The following is a 20,061-nucleotide window of genomic DNA, read 5'->3' on the forward strand; positions in this document are numbered from 1 at the left end:
ATTAACATTTTAAATGGTCTTGCGCCCTCCTATCTGTCAGATCTTATTATTCCGCACCAGCCAGTAAAGAATCTGAGATCGGCAGAAAAATTATTGCTCCAGGTACCGCGGTCCCGACTCAAGCGAAAAGGTGATCGCGCCTTTTCGATAGCCGGTCCTAGGTTATGGAATAACTTGCCGCTTGCCATCCGCTCTGTCCCCACTTTGCCCTCTTTAAAACCGCTTTGAAGAAGCACTTTTATAGCTTGGCGTTTGACTCTGACCCAGGAGAGAACTGAATATTAATTTTATGTTGTTGTGTTTTGTATTCTCTGTGTTTGGTTTTATCGATGGCTTTGTACAGCACTTTGGGTTGCACTTGATGCAGTAGAAATGTGCTTTATAAAAAACTAAACTAAATTAAACTAAACTAAGCTTTCCATAATACATTATTATTGTGATTCACTGAGTTGCGAAACAAAGTGCCATGGCATTCTTTTTTGTTGCAATACACTTACTTGTAAGTATGTCTTATTATTTCTAGTTGCGTTTTCTATTAACAGTTCCAATTATAAGTTCTATGTTGATGCTACGATGTAAACAAAGGGCAAAGCTTAACCTCCACTTGCCTGCTAGCCAACATTATTGTTGATGTAAGTCTGCTCACCTTTGGAAAATTATCCATGGTTTTGTTATTGATTACTGTTTGTATTGCCATGGTTTTCCGACAAATATCATGATTAAATGGTGTATAACATTGTATCTAAAATGTCTAAGTAAAAAAAAAAACCCGCATACCATTCTGAAACATCCTGTGAGTCCATGGTTGAAATCCCTTCTGGACAAATCCTCTTGTTTGTTATTCTTAAGTCTGAATCAGGCTTGAATTGGTTTGAACTTGATGCCATCCTTAAAATTTACACCAGAGCAGAACTCGCTGTTATGGTATGACAAATAAAAAAAATTCACAGGAAAAAAACCTTTGAATATGTCATTTTGGTGATCAATGGTGAGTTTTAAGGGATAAAATCATTGACTACAGGGAGACTTTAAAACGAAATTTATTCCTGTTATGGAAAGCAGTCTTCAGTGTCACATTTGGAATTCAAAAAATGGCAAAATGTTTCTGTGATGAGTAGGTTTAGTGGTAGGGATAGTGTAGAATATACAGTTCATACAGTATAAAATCTATAACGCCTATGAAGAGTCCCCGTAAACCACAACACGTGTGTGTGTGTTGTGTATACACTACATTGCACTGGGGAAAAACAACACTGAGGGACAAAACTGGTGTCATGACACACAGTCTTATGAATGGTATTGTAGGATTCATGAGGAGAAGGTGGGTGGCAGGTGTTAGTCTCCATTAGAAAGCTTTTACAGGGAATCACATCATGGCCAATCCACACTCCACCTGTCACAATGACCTATTTCCCTTGCAAACGGAATACAATTCCAGGACGTGAGCTACAGGAGCTGTTAAGTTTTTCTCATTTGTTGTATTTCCAGAGATGACTGAGGGGAATGGCTTTATTAAGATGTGTGTGTCATTAATATTTCATTTTTATATGTACAGTAGAATGAGGGCACGCATTATGGAATGGTCCACAAAGTGCTTTCCTATTATCTGTGAATGTTTGCGGCAAATATAATACATTAGTTCAATATTTTCAAAGTTGATTTGAAATTGTGGTGATTAATAACTGCCAATTGGAGAGCTGTTTCTCATCAAGCCTAACACATGTATTCACTCGCACTACTCTAGTATCACACTAAAAAATAGTGTTTTACTGAGCACCATGCTTAGTTTAGTTTCATTATCGATATCATGCTCAGAGTCAGAACTGAGTGCTGAATTCAGAGTTTCTGAGATAAAAGCAGATGCTCTTTAAGGTGGCCTTTTGGAAGCTCAAAGACTTATGGGGTAAGAAGAACACTTGGCTTAAAAATGTCACTTTTTTGGCAATCTGCTTGTTTTTTACCATTCAATTTTTTTTATTTTTTTTTTGTGGAATACATTTCTAATGCACACTTAACTTAAAGAAGAACTCCGGTCAATTTTAACATTGAGCTCATTTTTTTGTAAATTTGGAGTGCTGTCAGTACAGAGAACAACGACAAAATTCGGTGTTGCCTTCACCTTGTTATCCTCTTTTTAAAATTTGCACCCTGTTGACTTCAATGGGGCAAGTGTTAAACCTGCTTTTAGCCTCTTAACATCCTTGTTGTGTCATTACAAGTGCCCAGCCATGTGAGTGATTCCTTCAGAGTGAACACGGGTGAATCTGACTGCAGTAGATGTGAAAGATATGAATAAAAGTGATGTTAATTCAGGCAGCGCACATACCTGTATTTACTTCCTGTTTTCGGTCGAAGTCCACAGTAGTCGATTGTCGAGTTCACGCACATATTATCACGCGCGTGAACTCGGCAATCGACTACTTTGGACTTCGACCGAAAACAGGAAGAAAATACAGGTATGTGCGCTGGCTGAATTAACATCACTTTTATTAATATCTTTCACATCTACTGCAGTCAGATTCACCCGTGTTCACTCTGAAGGAATCACTCACATGGCTGGGCACTTGTAATGACACATCAAGGATGTTAAGAGACTAAAAGCAGGTTTAACACTTGCCCCATTGAAGTCAACAGGGTGCAAATTTTAAAAAGAGGATAACAAGGTGAAGGCAACACCGATTTTTGACGTTGTTCTCTGTACTGACAGCACTCCAAATGTACAAAAAAATGAGCTCAATGTTAAAATTGACCGGAGTTCTCCTTTAAATACAACAATATCTATTCACATCCCACACTTCTACTGTAAAAATTTGTGCAATAATTATAGACCGAGATTAAATATTAAAATTGTGGTTAGATATTATAAATAAAATATGAAAAAAAACGTTTTGAATTAAAAATAGATTATTTATTCATATAGAAATGTGTGATAAATATATACTGTATTTTTATTATATGTACTGCATTTTTACCATTGATGATGATATTGTTTCTTGAGCACCAAATCTTGAGTTTCTTGAGTGTTCTGAAGGATCATTTAACTCTGAAGACTGTAGAGTAATGGCTGCTGAAAATTATATAAATTACTTTTTAAGATATATTAAAATAGAATAAATAAATAAAAAAATAAATGAAGAAATAAATAAATAAATATTTAAAATTGTCAAAATATATCACAATATTGCTGCTTTGTTTTTGTCATAGACTATATATATATATCATTTTGTATAAGGTTCTTTTTATATATATTTTCTTGTATCTAGAAAGAGTTGTGTACAGACCATGGACTGTGGATGATGTGGTTGATAGTGTGAATTGGATGGATGACGCTGGAGTAAAGGACATTCACACTGCCAGTGTGAACCTGTTTGAATCAGTGGCTTTGCAATTGTCTGTCTACAGATTTTGTGTAAATGAGCTCCTCTCTTCCTGTGTGTGTGTGTGTGTGTGTGTGTGTGTGTGTGTGTGTGTGTGTGTGTGTGTGTGTGTGTGTGTGTGTGTGTGTGTGTGTGTGTGTGTGTGTGTGTGTGTGTGTGTGTGTGTGTGTGTGTGTGTGTGTGTGTGTGTGTGTGTGTGAGAGAGAGAGAGAGAGAGAGAATATATGAGTGTGTGGCATGTAGTTGTTTGAGATCTGTGAAATTTGCACTCCTAGCTGCAACAGCCCCCTCCCATTAGACTGTCACAAGGCCCAATAATAACCTCTCTAATAACAGGCTTGGTTCTCTCTCACTATCTCTGCTGCTCTTCTGCCTCTCTCTCTCTCTCTCTCTCTCTCTCTCTCTCTCTCTCTCTCTCTCTCTCTCTCTCTCTCTCTCTCTCTCTCTCTCTCTCTCTCTCTCTCTCTCTCTCTCTCTCTCTCTCTCTCTCTCTCTCTCAGAACAAATGTTCTTCTTCATATACAACGTCATGCAATTAGTGTGGCTGAATGAGGATATGCTCACCATCTGCAGTTAGCCACATTTGGCTGGGTGCCTTACAAAAAGCCCAGAGTTTTTAGCAAAATTGGAATGACGAAGTTGTTCACATGAGTGATTCAGCTACATCGCATAGCTGACAAAGGGGTTTATCCCAGCTAATTTGTGTGTACAATAGATAACTGATTGTTTTATCAGGCTTTGATTTTGTGAACTTATAGCAAGCAATTGCAGGGTATGAGCTTTCCAAGAAGAGCCTTGATGAAAGCCAGAGCTCTTACATCTGAAAAGACATCAATATAAAAAAGAAAACGCGATTTTCTCAAATCAGTGGTTCTAAGAGTAATGATCAGGCTTCACGTAACATTGAATTAGTGCTCCAGTAGTCATAGTGCTACCTGCTGTCCCATCAGGCTCACCTCGCACTGATCTTATTGAATCTGACAGAGAACAGCTGAATGTAGTTGTGAGTGGGGAATGGGGATAAAAAAAAAAAAGTATGCTTGGGGTTGTACAGACTCAAGTCGTTTGGTTTGGCGATTAGTCAACACATTGGGTTGACTGTATAAACGATTGAGCTGTTTTGCCTGGTTTTATCAACATTCTCAAAACAAAAATAAAATGTGTGTGTATTATTTTTAATATATATGAAATAAGAAACGGTTCAATCACAGGCAATCACGGGCAACCTCCAAAGGATCTATGCAGTTCCTCTTGAATATGCTGAAAGGCAACTTCATTGTGATTCTCAGTACAACTTTCCTTTTTACATTGTCTGTCTATCATCTAAGTTTTAGCTTTCTTCCCCTCCCTCTGAGAAGGACAGAAAAGTATGTCAAGACTTCTCAGCCTTGAATAATCCTTTCAAGTACTGTCAGACAAAAAGTATTTTGAAAGCCTGACTGTTGCTCGGTAATGTCAGACACAGATGTTCATTGAACTAACAGGGTATTTGATCAGATCAGCTCTGGTTGGTTAGGTTAGGGTACATATTGTTTTATGTAAAGTGATTGTGGTTCTACTTTGCATAAAACAGGAACAAGGCCATTTATTGAACTGTTTTTTGCTGATAGCGGGTTAATGACTAATAAAAGAATCAAAGATAAAGAAAAGGAAAAATCTTTTTTTTTAAAACTTTAGAACATGTCTTGTATTAATATTGGTTTTATGTTTTTAAAAACGTAACACCATTTTCTTACACCTGAATGTTTTCAATGTTTTATTAAGTTAATAAAAGTATTTTTGCACCACATTTTAGAATTTGAATTAACCATGCCTTGTCATAAAAAATGATCTAACATTTTAAAGATTGCTCATTGACCTTGACACATTCATGAGGGTTTGCAGGGGTCTCTATATAATTTCCTGTTTTGTTTTTCTGCGTGGTTCTGCAATTTGGTCTCACTACACATGTATTTCATTTGACAAACAAATGGATTTTATATCTAAACAAATGATATATTATAAATAAATAAATAAAAATTCTAAATAATTTCTGAATAAATTCATAGATCTGGACAAAAAAAAAAAGACCTGTCCTTGACCCACAGAACAAAACACATGAAAAGATTCCCCCATTGTACTCATGGACGTTTATGTCTTTCTATGTATTCCCTGCAGACCATCAGGTCACTTTGGAGCCGTACTGCGTGTGGATGCCTCCAACCCTCGCTGGATGATTCCATCTTTGTGATGAAAGGCTTATCCAGCAGCCGCAGCCACCACCACTTGGTGACCTGTGACACCTCTTTTGACTCCATGGGTCACCACTTGGACCACAAGCCCTACCTCATCAGCCAGATCGACAGCCCCAACCCAGCCGACCATTCTTACTACTCCCAGAGAAGCCCCTACCAGCCTGACTGCGTGGTGCCTTATGGGACCTTCCCCCGCCGACACTACAGCTCTCAGCATGAGCTCAAGGATGAGACTGCTGTGGTTCCTTACACCGGCGGAGGGGTTCCAGCCAACAAGGGCCAACAGCGTCTCCCCATTGCACTGTTGGATCAGTTTGACCGGCAACTCCCAGTGCCTCGGGACGGCTATCACACACTACAGTACAAGCGTGCCGCCGCAGCCTTGGAGCAACGGAGCGACAGCCCTGGCCGAATCCGGCACCTGGTGCACTCCGTTCAGAAGCTCTTCACCAAGTCCCACTCGCTCGAGGGCCCACACCACGGTCATGGCCACGGCAAGGGCAGCATCAACGGAGGCAAGGCCAGCCCCGATGGAGAACCCCCTGCTATCCGGCACCGCAAGCGCAGCAAGAGCCGGGAGCGCTGCAAGTCGGCCGAGCCCAAGAACCGGACGCCACCTTCCGGCTACTGGAGCTCGGATGACTTGGAACGCGAGGCCTGCCTGTTTCACCATGGACCACCAGGCGTCATGACCATGGGCCGTCACCCGGATAAGTCGCAGTCACAGTACTTTCTGGAGGCCTACAACACCATCAATGACCAGGCGCTTAAAAACTCCCGCAGCAACAACGATTTGGGCAAGTGCTCGACGTGCACAAGCATCCCGCTGAGCGTGGACGCCTCACAGCTCGTGAAGAAGAGCTCGTGGTCGTCCTCTCTCACGGTGAGCAGAGCACGTCAAGTCTACCAGAAGGCCTCGGTAAATGTAGATAAGGCTCTAGTGAAAGCAGAGGCTTGTCAGCAGGAGCGCTCATGCCAATTCTTGCAGGTATGCAAAAAGCCTTTCGATTCTCCCCTACACCCACATGCTCGCCTAACCCACCTCCACCTTTCCACCACCCCTCCTCTTCTTCCTCCTCCACCACTGGAGAGAGCCTCCAGTTTTGATTTGAGTTCTGCCGAGAAGTAAGTGCAACCCACTAGCTGCCTTACTTTCTGTTTAGCTGACAAGCATCTGTTTGGATCCATTCAATCTCTTACTGGTATTATTTCCCTCTCTAAACCTGAAAATCACATTTTTTACTAATGTTTTCCAGAAAGTTCTTATTTTATTGGGCTATTTGTGTGTTTGTGTGTATGTGTCTATGTAGGTGGTGGGATAGGATGGATCTGACTGGATGAGCAGTGTTCTTGTGGATCCATATGAGGACAATAGTCTTTATACATCAATTAGATCTGTGGCTTCCCAGCAAGCAATAGCTGTCATTTCACCGTCTAGGTTAAATAAAGACCTGATATAGTCCAGCTATGAGTAACCCACTTCTAGCCAAAATAACCTTGAATTTGCCAAAATAACAACATTTTTGCCAAAAATTATTTGCCTGATGTATGATATTACATCATGTTACCAAAGTCAACAGTGTTTGGTTTCATTTCTTTGACATATTCTCTGCGTAGCCAAATTTTGCCTTGTTTTAGCCTAGACGTCAGGGCTGTGTTTGGATGGCTATTAGACATTTTAAACGCAAAAGTGCTTGCTGGGTGGTTGCATAAACTGTTTAAAGATGTCAGTTACACAAAAAAGTAGATTGGTCTAATTTGCATTATAAAATTAAGATGGATTACCCCTTGACTAACTGCTGGCTGGTCAGACTAGTCCTTAATACACAGTCTTAACATAGTGGCTACAGTATGTTTATGCAACTGGCCACTGGTGAACAATTAGGTCCTAGCGTAGCATACTGCTAGCCGAATAACCTTCTAACTTAGTTTATAACCTGTGCGGCAGACTTTCAGAATTGAAGAATTTGCTCACTTTCCATTCATGAGTGTGAATTTAAATTGACCACATACCATAGGAAGTTGAATTAGAATTTGAATTGGAATGACAAGAAGAATTTACTGAACTGCAATTCAAAGAAATTCAAAACATAATACATTCTGGGAAAGGAAGTGTCTGTCCACCCTGGTCCAAATAAATTAATTTATTAAATATTTACCTGGAATGCAAAAAACCTAAATTTAATTCAGTTAAAATTAAAGTATAGGTATTATGGTTTTGTTTGGTCAGGCATTACAAACGGCTACGCCCTTGGGTCCTCAACAGGCAAGTGAATTGTTCATGACAGTGGTTGATTGGACAAGAATACTACAGAATATCTGTTGTGCTGATACTCTGTATAACAGCACTCTTATGATATTGCTTAAAGGGGTGATGAACTGAGAAAACAAATTTTCCTTGAGCTTTTGACATATAAGAGGTCGTCATACTATAAGAATATCCCGTAAGTTTCAGAACTGAAAACTTCCTTGTTAGTCCAATAAAAGCTTTTACTGACACCAGGCACAGGGAACGACAGGTTTTTCAAAGTGGGAATCTATGACGTCAAAGGGTATAAACACCTCTGCAGAAGATCATCAACGCCTACTTCAACACTGCCTGTTTAGCCCCGCCCACCAACTCACGCATTAAATGAAACTCATTATAATATGCAAAACTGTTATCCAATCATAGCAGTGGGTGTTTACTTCCAAGTGTTCAATGTGGCACACCCATACAAAACGAGCGTTTCAGTAGCTAGGCTCAAAACCAGGGTAGAAAATAGCCTATTACTTATTCATTTTGATGATTTTTAATGTAAAAACCAAGCGAACGTCATAAGTTGACCTCAGACAACAATATAAAAAAAATATTAAAAAAAGCCAGTTCATGACCCCTTTAAATATACTCTAGTTTGTTTGAGAGGAAGCACTTTCAAATTTTGTTTCTGTGTAATTGCTACATCAGTACTTTTGTCTTTACAGGGCATGTGTCTGTTTTTAGAATGATGATTAATATTAGTCTAAATATAAATCAGAAAAAAAAATAACATATAGGTTGGGGTGAGATGGAACTCAGTGTATCTGATATTATTTGAAGTTGTTTCTATTCCTTCTGTATGTATGGCTTCATAGTCCTCAAAGTCTGATTGAACAGACAAATGAGGTAACCCGTTACGCTATACATGCATTAAATGAGCGAACTAGAAAAGATCTTAAGACCACCTGCAGCGGACTGTGAATCAGAGTTTGCACGTGGGCAGCCCATACTAATTCAGAGGCTAAATTGAGCTGGCAGGATGTCACACATGTTCTCTATCATGCTCTGTCAATACAAAGAATAATTGGCATCTTTCTTCAGGGCTAAATCTGGACACCAGTTGCCATAGTAACCGTGAGTGACAGGGCATTGCACTGTGCAGTTCTTGTTCTGAAGTTCTGTGGAAAGATTTTCGTAGACATTCAGCGAGTTTGTCAAGTTAGAATTATGTTGATTTTGTGGACTTCATACAGAAATTTAGGGTTTTATGGTTTTTGAATTTGAGGTTTTGTGTGTGTGTGTGTGTGTGTGTGCGCGCGCGCGTGCGCATTAGCTCCTGAGCTCTTATGTTTGCTTTGTATTGAAGTAAATGAATGCAGGTCTTTTACGGACATAGACATTTAAAGGGACTCGCCCCCAGTATTTACAATAGTTATCAATCAGTGTAGGGTTTTCAATTAACAATTCTTTTAATTTTACATTTCATTATATCATTATATTCAAAGAGCAATACGCGATTTTTATAGAATGGCACCTGTTTCTGTGACATCTCTCCACAGTCAGATTCTTTGGCTTGACAGTCAGAACACTTTGAGGCCTTTTCTGCCTTTCAGTCATTTTGTGCATTCAGGGAAAGCCCATATATGGTAAGCAGGAAGCTGAGATTCAGTTGTTAGCTGTGCGATAGTGCTATCAAAACAGCCCTTGGTTTTGCTCATGTTTGTCAACATTTGATATGATATGCAGCTAGCTGCTCTTCTCAATATAATGGTCTCATCAACGGTATTATTTAGGATGGTGGTTAGCAGGGCTGCATGTTTTGGTGAGGGAAAACAAATTGGGATTTTTCTGATAAAACAAAATTGTGATGGCGATTAAAATGCTCTTTTTAAAGAGCTCAAGGTTTGAGAGCAGTGAACACCAAAAAAAGTGTGATTTATATGTGGGCTGTACAGTAACAATGCGCATGGGTTACTAAAAAATAGGTCTGTGTAATAAATAAATGTACCACAGTACCACGTGTGCGATACAATTTTGCATGTGTGTGATACAGAGCCTCTTGTTTGTGTGAAGTGAAGTGAAGTGAAGTGAGCGCTTGTGTGCTTGTTTGTGTGTGAGGGCTGCACGATTAACCAAAATGAAATCAAAATCGCGATTTGGCATAGTGCGGTTAATAAAAGTTTTAATTAAATAAGTATATGCACAGCGTGTTTCATGGTGAAGCGCCGCAGCACTGTGATCAGAGTGGATCGATCGGTTCACAGTAAATGTTGGTCCATCTCGCAAGCACTGTGAGTTTGAATCACTAATAAAACGTGCATTTGAAAAAGCAAATTTGTGTCAAAACACGTGCCAAACATCTTTCTGAACTTTTCAAAGCTTTTATACAGTCGAGTGTTTGGAATAACTTCCTTTTGTGATCTGACGTGGCTTCATATCACAGAATGAGACAGACATTATTTTATAGTATTTTACGTATAATGATAAAGGCTGTCGATTAGCATTGCATTATAAATAGGGCTGTCAAACGATTAATCATGATTAATCGCATCCAAAATAAAAGTTTGTTTACATAATTTATGTCTGTGTACGGAGTATAATTATTTTCTATATATAAACATGCCTATATATATTTAAGAAAATGTATTATTTATATATAAAATATTTATATATAATATAAATTATATATAATATAAATATATATATACACAGTATATACATGCAAATATTTCTTAAATATATACATGCATGTGTGTGTATTTATATATAGAAAATAATTATACACCGTACACACACATGTATTATGTAAAAACAAACTTTTATTTTGGATGCGATTAATCGCGATTAATCGTTTGACAGCCCTAATTATAAATATACTTTATTCTTATGAAAATACACGAGATGTCTAGAAGAACACAGATAAACCATATATTGTTCCAATCGTATGCTTATTGTCTTCACGTTTCAGACAAATCAGACAAAACATCTCTATCTGCTTTTTATTCTGCTACAGATACCTGAATGTTTTTGTCCATATAAGGGATTTCCTGAAACGATTTTCATAAATGTTATGACTTCTATGAGTCTCACTTGTGGGCGCCCTCCGACTATGAGTATGAATGAAACAAACATTACATATGTGTACTCACTAATGCTCACACCCTATATTGGGTAAAAATAGGAAAAATACTACTTATTTTAAAAATAAAATTTAAGTAAACATATTATATGCGAACCCATACATTTTTCTCCAGTGGATGCATAAGATTTCCTGATAAAAATTAAGAAATTGCTTATTTACTTAATTAATATTTTATAATAAAACTTTAGACCTTTCTAATGATTTATAGGGAAATTAAGCTGTCTTTTCAAGTGCTCAACCAAAGCGGATGTATGTTGCTTGGATTGTGATTGGTTATATTGGGCTATGTAAACAAGAGTTGCCATTTTTTGGCAAACAAAGTTTGTCTGAAAAAGTTTTTTTTTTTTTTTTTTTTTAACTGCACTACTTTTGATTATTTTCAGAGATGATGTTTTATTCTTGTGCCAAAATGTTGGATTCGATGCTGAATCCCTGCCAGAAGATATAAGTCTTTTTTAACTGAGAAAGCCAGGGAAGAGCAGAAGCAGGAGAAGAAGTGATGATAATAAAAGGAGCAGAGTTTATTGAATAATATTAGTTTTTTTATGCGTATGTTTCAATGATCAGACTGTCTAGATGTTACACTACTCAATGCTCTGACTTCGTCTGACCAGTACAATTCCAACAAGTGTTATTATACCAAGGGAAAAACAATGGAAAATATATGGTTGCTTTCTTAAAGTAAAACACACATTTTTTAATTGAAAACTCTTAGATCCTTCAATTGTTGCCTGTGCGACCAAACTTTCAACCTCTGTAGCATCATGTGCAAAAAAAGTTAACATACAGCCCTGTATAAATTAGTATGACCTATACTAATAATATTATTACTATTACTAAATAAAAATATTAAACAAATATTGTTGTATATTGTAATATTTCACTGTAAAATAATATGTAGTATTAACGTATTATTATTAAATACAACACGTTTCCAAACTTGCATCGAGATTGTTGTCTATATATAGACAACAATCTCGATGCAAGTTTGGAAACGTGTTGTATGGAGTGAACCAAGTGCTCTGAGACATTGAAAACAATGGCTTATGAGCTGTTACATGTGTAAAAGAACACAGTGCTGCATTTCACTCTGAAACACGCGGTGCATGAATTTATGTATTGATTATCACACTAATTCATATCACGATTTCAGTGTTATTCTGATTATAATCATGTGGCCCTTGTAGTTCCAGAACAAAAATTTCAGAACAGCTAACATTGCTTATTGCACTTTTAAAAATGTGCTACATCAGGCTAGAATAAGCTGCTAAAGATATAAACTGAAATTCTGTTAATAAAAGGAAATGGAGGCTCTCATGTGGGACACAGTCTTTCATCCCTTGAAATGATCAAGCAAAGCCCAATCTGCTGTGAGGACACTGAGCCCTGTACCCAGGTCTGCTCAACAGGATTTATCCTCATTTTCTACTCATTAGATGTGACTTGACGAAAGGCATGTGTGGGTGTTGGTGGTATCTTTGAAGGAAGTTTTTGTGTTTGTCGGGTCTGTGAGTTTGTGTGTGGGCAAAGAACCGGTGTTAGTGGAGTCATTCTTCCTCTGACTGCCTTTTATACACTTCCTGACGTCAAGGCCAGCCGTTTCCCCAGTAACACAAGCTCTGCGGTGATTCATATAATCACAGTGAAATTCTTTAAAGTGGGATTTTCTCTCGATGCCAGCCGAGTATCTCTTTCCATACCTTAAAACGAACCTCCATGCAGACTGACGCATGCAGCATACCAGCTCAAAACACAGCAGTGCTCTCTGTTAGCATGAGTTTTGTATGGCCTTAGAATGAGTTTGCAGTTATTTGCATTCTGTCACTCTGGCACTGATTTAATAATAATAATAATATCAATAATGAAGGGCCTATTACCAAAGTGCTGAACAGTTGCGTTTATTACAGACTGGCTGGTATTTGCGTAACACTAAGTTCACAATGAGTTCACCCTTGCTTTGAGGACAAGTAATCAAATAAAGCAACTAAAATGAAACCAGATTAGATCCTGCTTCTGTTATACATCTGCTGACGTAGAGTTGCAGTCTTTTTTTACTTGAATCATTAAAAGATCAGTTTAGTTGTCATAATGGAAATTGAGTCTGAGTCACTGTGCATAAAGAGTTTATAATTATTATGAACCAACTTTATACACTTACTTTTGACACTTTGTTTTTAATAGTGCATAAGAATGTCCTCTGGTTTTTGCTCTTTATTTATATCATTTTTTTATTCTCTTTATTTTATCTGTGTATTTAAATAAATAAATCTTGACTTATTTACTTTTTAAATATATTTTATTTATTTATTGTACTTATTAACATCTAATTTGCATTCAACCCCTGGCCCACTTCAGCTCTGACACAATTGGAACACTTCATACTTCATGGTTTAATACAATGCTTTTTTTTTTTTTATCACATAGGACATGCTTTCATATAGTAGAGTCTTAGCATGCGTCACTGTTTTATTACCATTAGATATTTAGCATTTGATTACCCTAAAAAAAAAAACAATTGGTTGAAAATGAATGCCTTTTTCTTTTGTCAGTCAGAGTTGTTCCGCTCTCTTAAAACTGCAGTCCAACTTCTCATACTTTCAGAGAGTCCTATTGATGAGAGTTTGCCCTGGGAGAGCTGCACTGAGACAGATGCTTAACTACCCAGGGAGGCGTCGTTAGTGTAATCATGCAAGCTCACACCGGCAGCCTCATTAATTATCTCTGCCGGCTCAAAGAGAGGAAGAGGCTATCAGAGTGTGTGTGTGTGAGTGTGTGTGCACGCGCATATATCTATAGGTGGTTTGTGGAGTTGAGCACACAGGAGAAAGTTTGGATGGTGACATGCACCTTTTGGCAGAGGTGAATGACACAGTGTCACCTCTGACCCCGCAGGTCCCTCAAGACGAGTGGTCGGGCTTTCCATTGGGGAAGGATGAGGATATCCCATGCAGACGCATGCGCAGCGGCAGCTACGTGAAAGCCATGGCGGATGATGACAGCGGAGACTCGGACGGCAGCCCTAAACCCTCGCCCAAGATGCAGGCACGACGGGCCAGCTACCTCAAAGCCACCCAGCCATCACTGACAGAGATGACTACTCTAAAGTAAGTTCTAAGATTTACATCCACTGGTATTCTATGTATTAGTATTTGTAGTGAAAAAGTTCAGCACTGATCTGGATTATTATCGTTGACTAAAATGAGAACCATAAAAAATGTGTTGAAATAATATAATACGTTCAATATAGTCTTAAACTTTAGTTTCAGCTAGTTGTCAAGGCATCATTTCTCATTTTATTTTATTTTAATAAATTGAAGTACTAAAATAACTAGAACTGAAACTTATTATGTTACGTTACTTATGTTATGTTACTTATTATGAAACATATAATTATGTTAGACCCATTAAAAAAACAAAAGGCACAAAGTATTGATACAAATACTTTTGCTAAAATAATGTTTTTAATAATGTTGAAGTTAATACTTGTTCAAAACAAGCACGTTGGCAAGTTTGCACTGTTTTCGATTTATTTTAATAAATAAAATAAATAAAAATAACAATTTTGTTCAATAACTATACTGTCATTAAAATGTTTAGAAAATACAGAAACAAAATTATTTAAAAAAGTAAAGATTCTGAAAGCATTGAATGAGATACCATAATAATTTAATAAAGTTCTACAATAGTAACAAATAAATATTTGATTACATGATATGATTAATATCGTATTTTTAAATATGATGGTTTCATTCTAAATATATTAATAATAAATATATGATATTTACCATCTGAATCTAACCATGTCATGTCAACAAATGGAAAAGTCAGCCAGCTATTTATTATCCTGTTAATTATTGTGCCTTTAGCCTCAACCGAAGGGGTGCCTTTTACCCCAAATACCATACTTTTAAATATTCTTTTGTTATTAAAAAAATGTTAAAACTAAAAATCATTAACAAGGCCTTTGTCTCAAAATATAGACATTCATTTTATCGATTCTCATTTGCTACATAAATCTACATTTAAAAAAAAATTAAATATTAGATCAGATTAGCGCAGAAAAACTTTTCTTTGCTGTCTGCGATTGCGTCAAGTTTCAGCAAAATTTCCATTTGCATCATCAAAAGCGGATGTTAAGAAAAGTGCTGAGCTGAATTATTATTATTTATTTTTTTAAAGAAAATAAATTCAATTGCGCCTTTTATTTTACATAATTCTCATAAGGATTGTTTAGGTGAGATAAAACATGGTCTACTCTGGACAGTTTTGGAGTGGCCAGTGTTTTTCTATGGATCAAAACACGCAAATGAAAATTGTTGGATTGTTGAATTGATTAGTTGAGTGAATCACTTGCTGAATCCAAAGACATCATCCTGGGGGATGTTTCACTTGAAGGCTGATGCCATAATCTAGTGGTTTGTGGAGATGGGACAAAAAGGTTATTAACAAATACTATTCAACAATAAGCAATAAGTAAAAGATTGATGATATCCTGTGTTGGTTTTTTAACCAATTTGAATCAAAAATTGGTAAGTAAAATTCAGTAAAATGAACCTTCCAGCACCTCCAATAAAATAATGACAGTTTTCATATTATTTGAACTGATTATTGATTTGCCAGTTGATTTATGAATTAATTCCATTGAGTTCTACAATTAAGAGCCCTCATATTTGTGCATTACTTGAACTGCAAGTGAAGTGAAATAAAAGTAAGCATCAAAGTGTTTAATGCTGGCAACAGCTCTAACCATGTTGTTCTGATTTAGGATCCAAAGCTTGGCATCTCTTGAAGACTTACTGTGCTTTAGCCACGCAATAGTCATCCAGATGGCCATTACAGCTTCGAATCCTCTGCCTGTCCAATGGCCATTTCAAAGCATACCAGAGCTGTAGTCAACACCTTAAACACCTGCCAAACATGCAGATCTGTTACCATGTAGCTTTAGAGAGGGATGAGTTTATTAACTGTCTGTTTTATCTACTGTGCTGCACTCATCTCCCTATGGAGAGGTGCAATGGAAACAGTTTTTTTTTCCCTTAATTTGTCTGGAACTTACAGTATATCTCTGTTGTTTCGGTTTCTCATTTATTTCAGCGGTTTTTATGATAAGACGTACATTTTGTCAGCCTTTTGTCTTTTTCCTGTGCTGCTCATGAAAAATTAATTATATTTTTTTCTTAACGGAGTAAAAACGTTCCAAAACAGATGGTGTTTTTTAACTTTTCACTCTTCCAGTGAGCAAAATGTGCTTTAATGCACATGGAATCCAATGAAATTCCATATTTTGGTATTTGTATTGTTCTTTTTTGCAGTAAATTGCTTTGTTAAGAAAGCTTTTGCTAAGAACACAAATGCGATACATACAAAAGCTTTTGCCTTCTAAGTTGGAACATAATTCACCTTCAAATTAATAACAACTGCGATTCAAACTGAAAATCCATTAGGGACGTCAAAGACTCACTGTTGTATAAATGAAATAATATCAAATGACTACCACTTTGGATTTTAGAGATATTAAAGGAGCTGTATGTAAGATTGTGGCCAAAACTGGTACTGCAATCACTTTCAAATTACTGTATAGAGCGGTGTATCCCCTCCCCCTCCCCCTGACTCGAGGTTGCCAGATAGGCTGCAGGATCCAGCAGGAACGTAGGCTGCAGTTTGAATCTGCAGCTGTGGTAACTAGAGCAGAGCTGGCAACCCGGATGCAGAAACACTACTGACTTCGTGATTGGTAGATAGATGGAGGGCGGCGCTTCAGGCCAAAACACAAGATGACAACATCAACATCAGTTGAGGGCTGCAACTTCACTTTTTAAATGACAATATCCTGGCCGTACTACTTTTGTCAGTGATATAAGTATTTGAAATGAACATGATTTCTTAATGTCTAGTGACATATCAGGGCCATTTTATGATTAATTGAAATACATTTCTTACATACAGCTCCTTTAAGTTTAATTTAAAGTTTAAAGTCCCCGTGAACCGGAAGTTGCAAACGACTTTTCTCCAGTGTTATGACGTATTTCCAAGTGAAACGGAATATTGAACAGAGGGCAGGGTTTTACTCTAGCGCTCCTCCTCTCCATCTCGCACTCATAGCAGAATAACGGTTTGAGGGGAGTGGTTAAGCTTTTTCAAACCAAGCCGTCAAACCTACGTCATCAGAAAAAGACTCCATTCCAGACCGGAAGTAACTTTTCAGATTTTGATTAAAGATTACCATGGTAAAAAAAAAAAAAAAAATTTATATTTACTTGCACGGATTAATTGTTCACCACAAGACTAGTAATATGCGCTAACAAAGTAAATAGGGTCAATTTTGATTTCATGGGGACTTTAAGCAAAACATTTTCTTGAAATTGGGCCCTTTGAATATTCTCTGAACGGTTTTCTGTTCTTACTTTGGTTTAGTCCAGCTCTGAGATTAGATTGATTGGGTTGGACTGTTGTACCTACATGCCCTGCTTCCCCATAGGCACCTGACTCCTGTTAATGTAGGTCACCAGGCTTTTCTGTTACTGCTGAGTAATGAGTGGCTAATCAGCCCGGGTACAGCGCTGCGCTAATTACCAACCTGCCGTATGACTTGGGGCACCTAGCACACAGCTTGACGGGCAGGACCGCAGCTGATATCCACACAGACACATTGAAGAGTATGAGATTAGATGGTCAGTCAGACATGCTTCCCTCAGCGGAGAAATCAGTCAGCGTCTCCACACTAACACAACACCATTATTCCTGCCGGCCAGGTGCCGAGTACGGATTTAATTAAGGAAGCACAATATGCCACGCCACTGTAGTGGCAAAGGTACGAGTAATTACTCTAATAAGCCCACAGACTTCCTTAAAAGCCCTTGCATTGTAAAACACTCTCCCATATCTGTCGACTGAGGTCTTGTAAGCAGCAGGACCTCAAACTCATCGCTTATTCTGAGCATTAACTGATCTTTAGTGATATATTTAGCAGCACTAATATGCAATGAATGCGTCATTGTGGTTTTAAAGAGTCCAGCACATTACGGCACATGTGAGTACATCGTGTGTGAGCGGGGGATAGTCTACGTTTAGGGAAGTCATTGTGGGGTTGCCATAGTAACTGGTTTGTGCTGTAATACATTTTAAAAGGTTGGCTCAAATAGTCTGTAGGTGGATTGAGTTCATTAAATCAATTGTTTGTTCTCATTATTAGTCGCGTCTCATTTCGAAGGCTGCATCCCCTGGAGGTCGCATTTGAAGGCTGCATACGTCATCGAGGCGTCATTTAAGAAAATTAACCATTAGATTGCACAGTAAGAAACACATTACAGTATTTTACACCTCATGGGGAATAATAGTCAATTTTATTAGTTACTTTTCTTAAATACGACATCCTTGATGTATGCAGCCTTTAAATGCGACCTCTGGGGGATGCAGCCTTCAAAATGAGACTGCCTCATTAGTGACATAGTTTGTGTCTTTTGACAAATATCCAATTAATTTAATCAATATTTATTTCGTGACTAAATTTACATATTTTTTTCATTTTTAACTCTCACTAAAATGGTATAAAATTTTAGGCAACTAAAAAATAGCATTTTAGTTGAGCGGAAACTTAAAATAATCAAACACACAGTTGGGTTTTAATGTTTTATGGGGACATTCCATAGATATAATGATTTTATACTGGACAAACTGTATATTATTTCCCCTAAACTTACCCATCACAGAAAACAAAAAAGCATCACTTGATTTCGAAGCTGTTTTCCTCATGGGAACCAAAAAATGTCCCCACAAGGACAAGGACTTCAGATATTGCCATCTATGTTGGGACATTTTGTCCCCATAACGTAGGGATTACCAGGACCACACACACACACATAATAATGTTAATTTTAAGATAAGAGGGATCGTTTTTTTTCTTTAAACAGATTTTAAAAAAACAATAGTTATTTTTATTTTTATGACATTTTGCTGATTCTATATGTAAACTTTTGACAACAACTATATATATTAGGGGTGTACCGGTACATGTATTCGTCCCAAACCGTCACGGTACGGACATCGTGGTTCGGTGCATTCAGTCAGACGATAAATACAGTCAGTCACAGGCGATCCACACTCCAATCCAGAAGGGGGTGTGCGTGGTAATGCAATGCTGTTTGCTAACCTCCACAACAGGAAAAAGAGCACAAGAAGAAGAGACAATCTTTGCACCAACCCAAAACAAGGGTGCTTCTTATTTGTGCATCCTCGTTTCCTTTCGTTGGAGAATCCGAGGGAAGGATGCAAAGAAAAGAAAATGAGGACGGAGGAATCAAAGGAAAGCTTATTTGTATATTGGAATATTCTTGATCACTCGAGCGTCACTTCAAAGTGTCTGCACTCAAATGATCTGCCCTTATGTTGTTGAAGTTTGGTTATTAAAGAAATGTATAAATAATAATAATAAAGCAAGATGGCCTTTTGTGAAGGGGGAGGAGAATTTTTCAGGATTCTCTACAAGAAAGTCTTCCGCATAGGATACACCTGTGCATCCTCGCTCATAGCTCCTCTGGAAGCTTCCTCACTCCTCCTTCCTTGCCTCCTCGTGGTGCAATTAGAGAATTGAGATGTCCTTCAAGATGGCTTTCTTTGATTGGTTTCTGGGTCACAGTTTGGAGGACAGAGGAGCGAGGAAACGAGAAAGCACCAATTTGAGTATTGAGTAGCACCCCAAGAGTTCAGATGGCACACAAGAGCTTGCTAGTAGGCTACGCTGAGTTTTGATTCACTTTTGGGATGCGCTCCACTAACTTCACAAAAAGGAAACTGGGATGGCAGAAAGCGCCATCCTGTTTGTTTCCTTTATTTTACAAAAGCACAATGTTTTGTTTTTATTATGAGTTTACACAAATAAAAATAGACCTTTTATTTAAAAAAATATATATACTTATTGTCATGATGCACAATGTTCATCTCACTTTCATCAATGATGTTTTCTTCAGTCATTTTATTTGTGAGATTACCACTGCAGTCTTGTCAATCCTAGATATCAGACTGTGTAATTTATTTGCTTCAAATTCAGATTCATATCTGCTCAAGCTCTAC

The 20,061-nt window shown here is 37.7% G+C and overlaps 1 protein-coding gene across 5 annotated transcripts in view; it reads left to right on the top strand.

Annotated features, from left to right (window-relative positions):
• dlgap1a (discs, large homolog-associated protein 1a) overlaps positions 1-20,061 on the top strand; it is a 127,715-nt gene that overhangs the window by 71,938 nt on the left and 35,716 nt on the right. For 3 of the 5 annotated variants that reach the window (XR_013821842.1, XM_079877049.1, XM_079877050.1), the window contains exons 3-4: positions 5,535-6,599; positions 13,885-14,096. Coding sequence is in view for 4 of the 5 variants with exons in the window: in XM_079877049.1 (XP_079733175.1) it covers positions 5,607-6,599; positions 13,885-14,096 (1,205 nt within the window). In the remaining variant the exon portion in view is untranslated. The remainder of the gene's footprint in view (positions 1-5,534; positions 6,600-13,884; positions 14,097-20,061) is intronic. The other 2 variants (XM_079877051.1, XM_079877052.1) reach the window with 2 other exon arrangements.

The sequence above is a fragment of the Squalius cephalus genome, assembly GCF_949319135.1.
Source record: "Squalius cephalus genome assembly, chromosome: 7".
NCBI lineage: Eukaryota > Metazoa > Chordata > Actinopteri > Cypriniformes > Leuciscidae > Squalius > Squalius cephalus.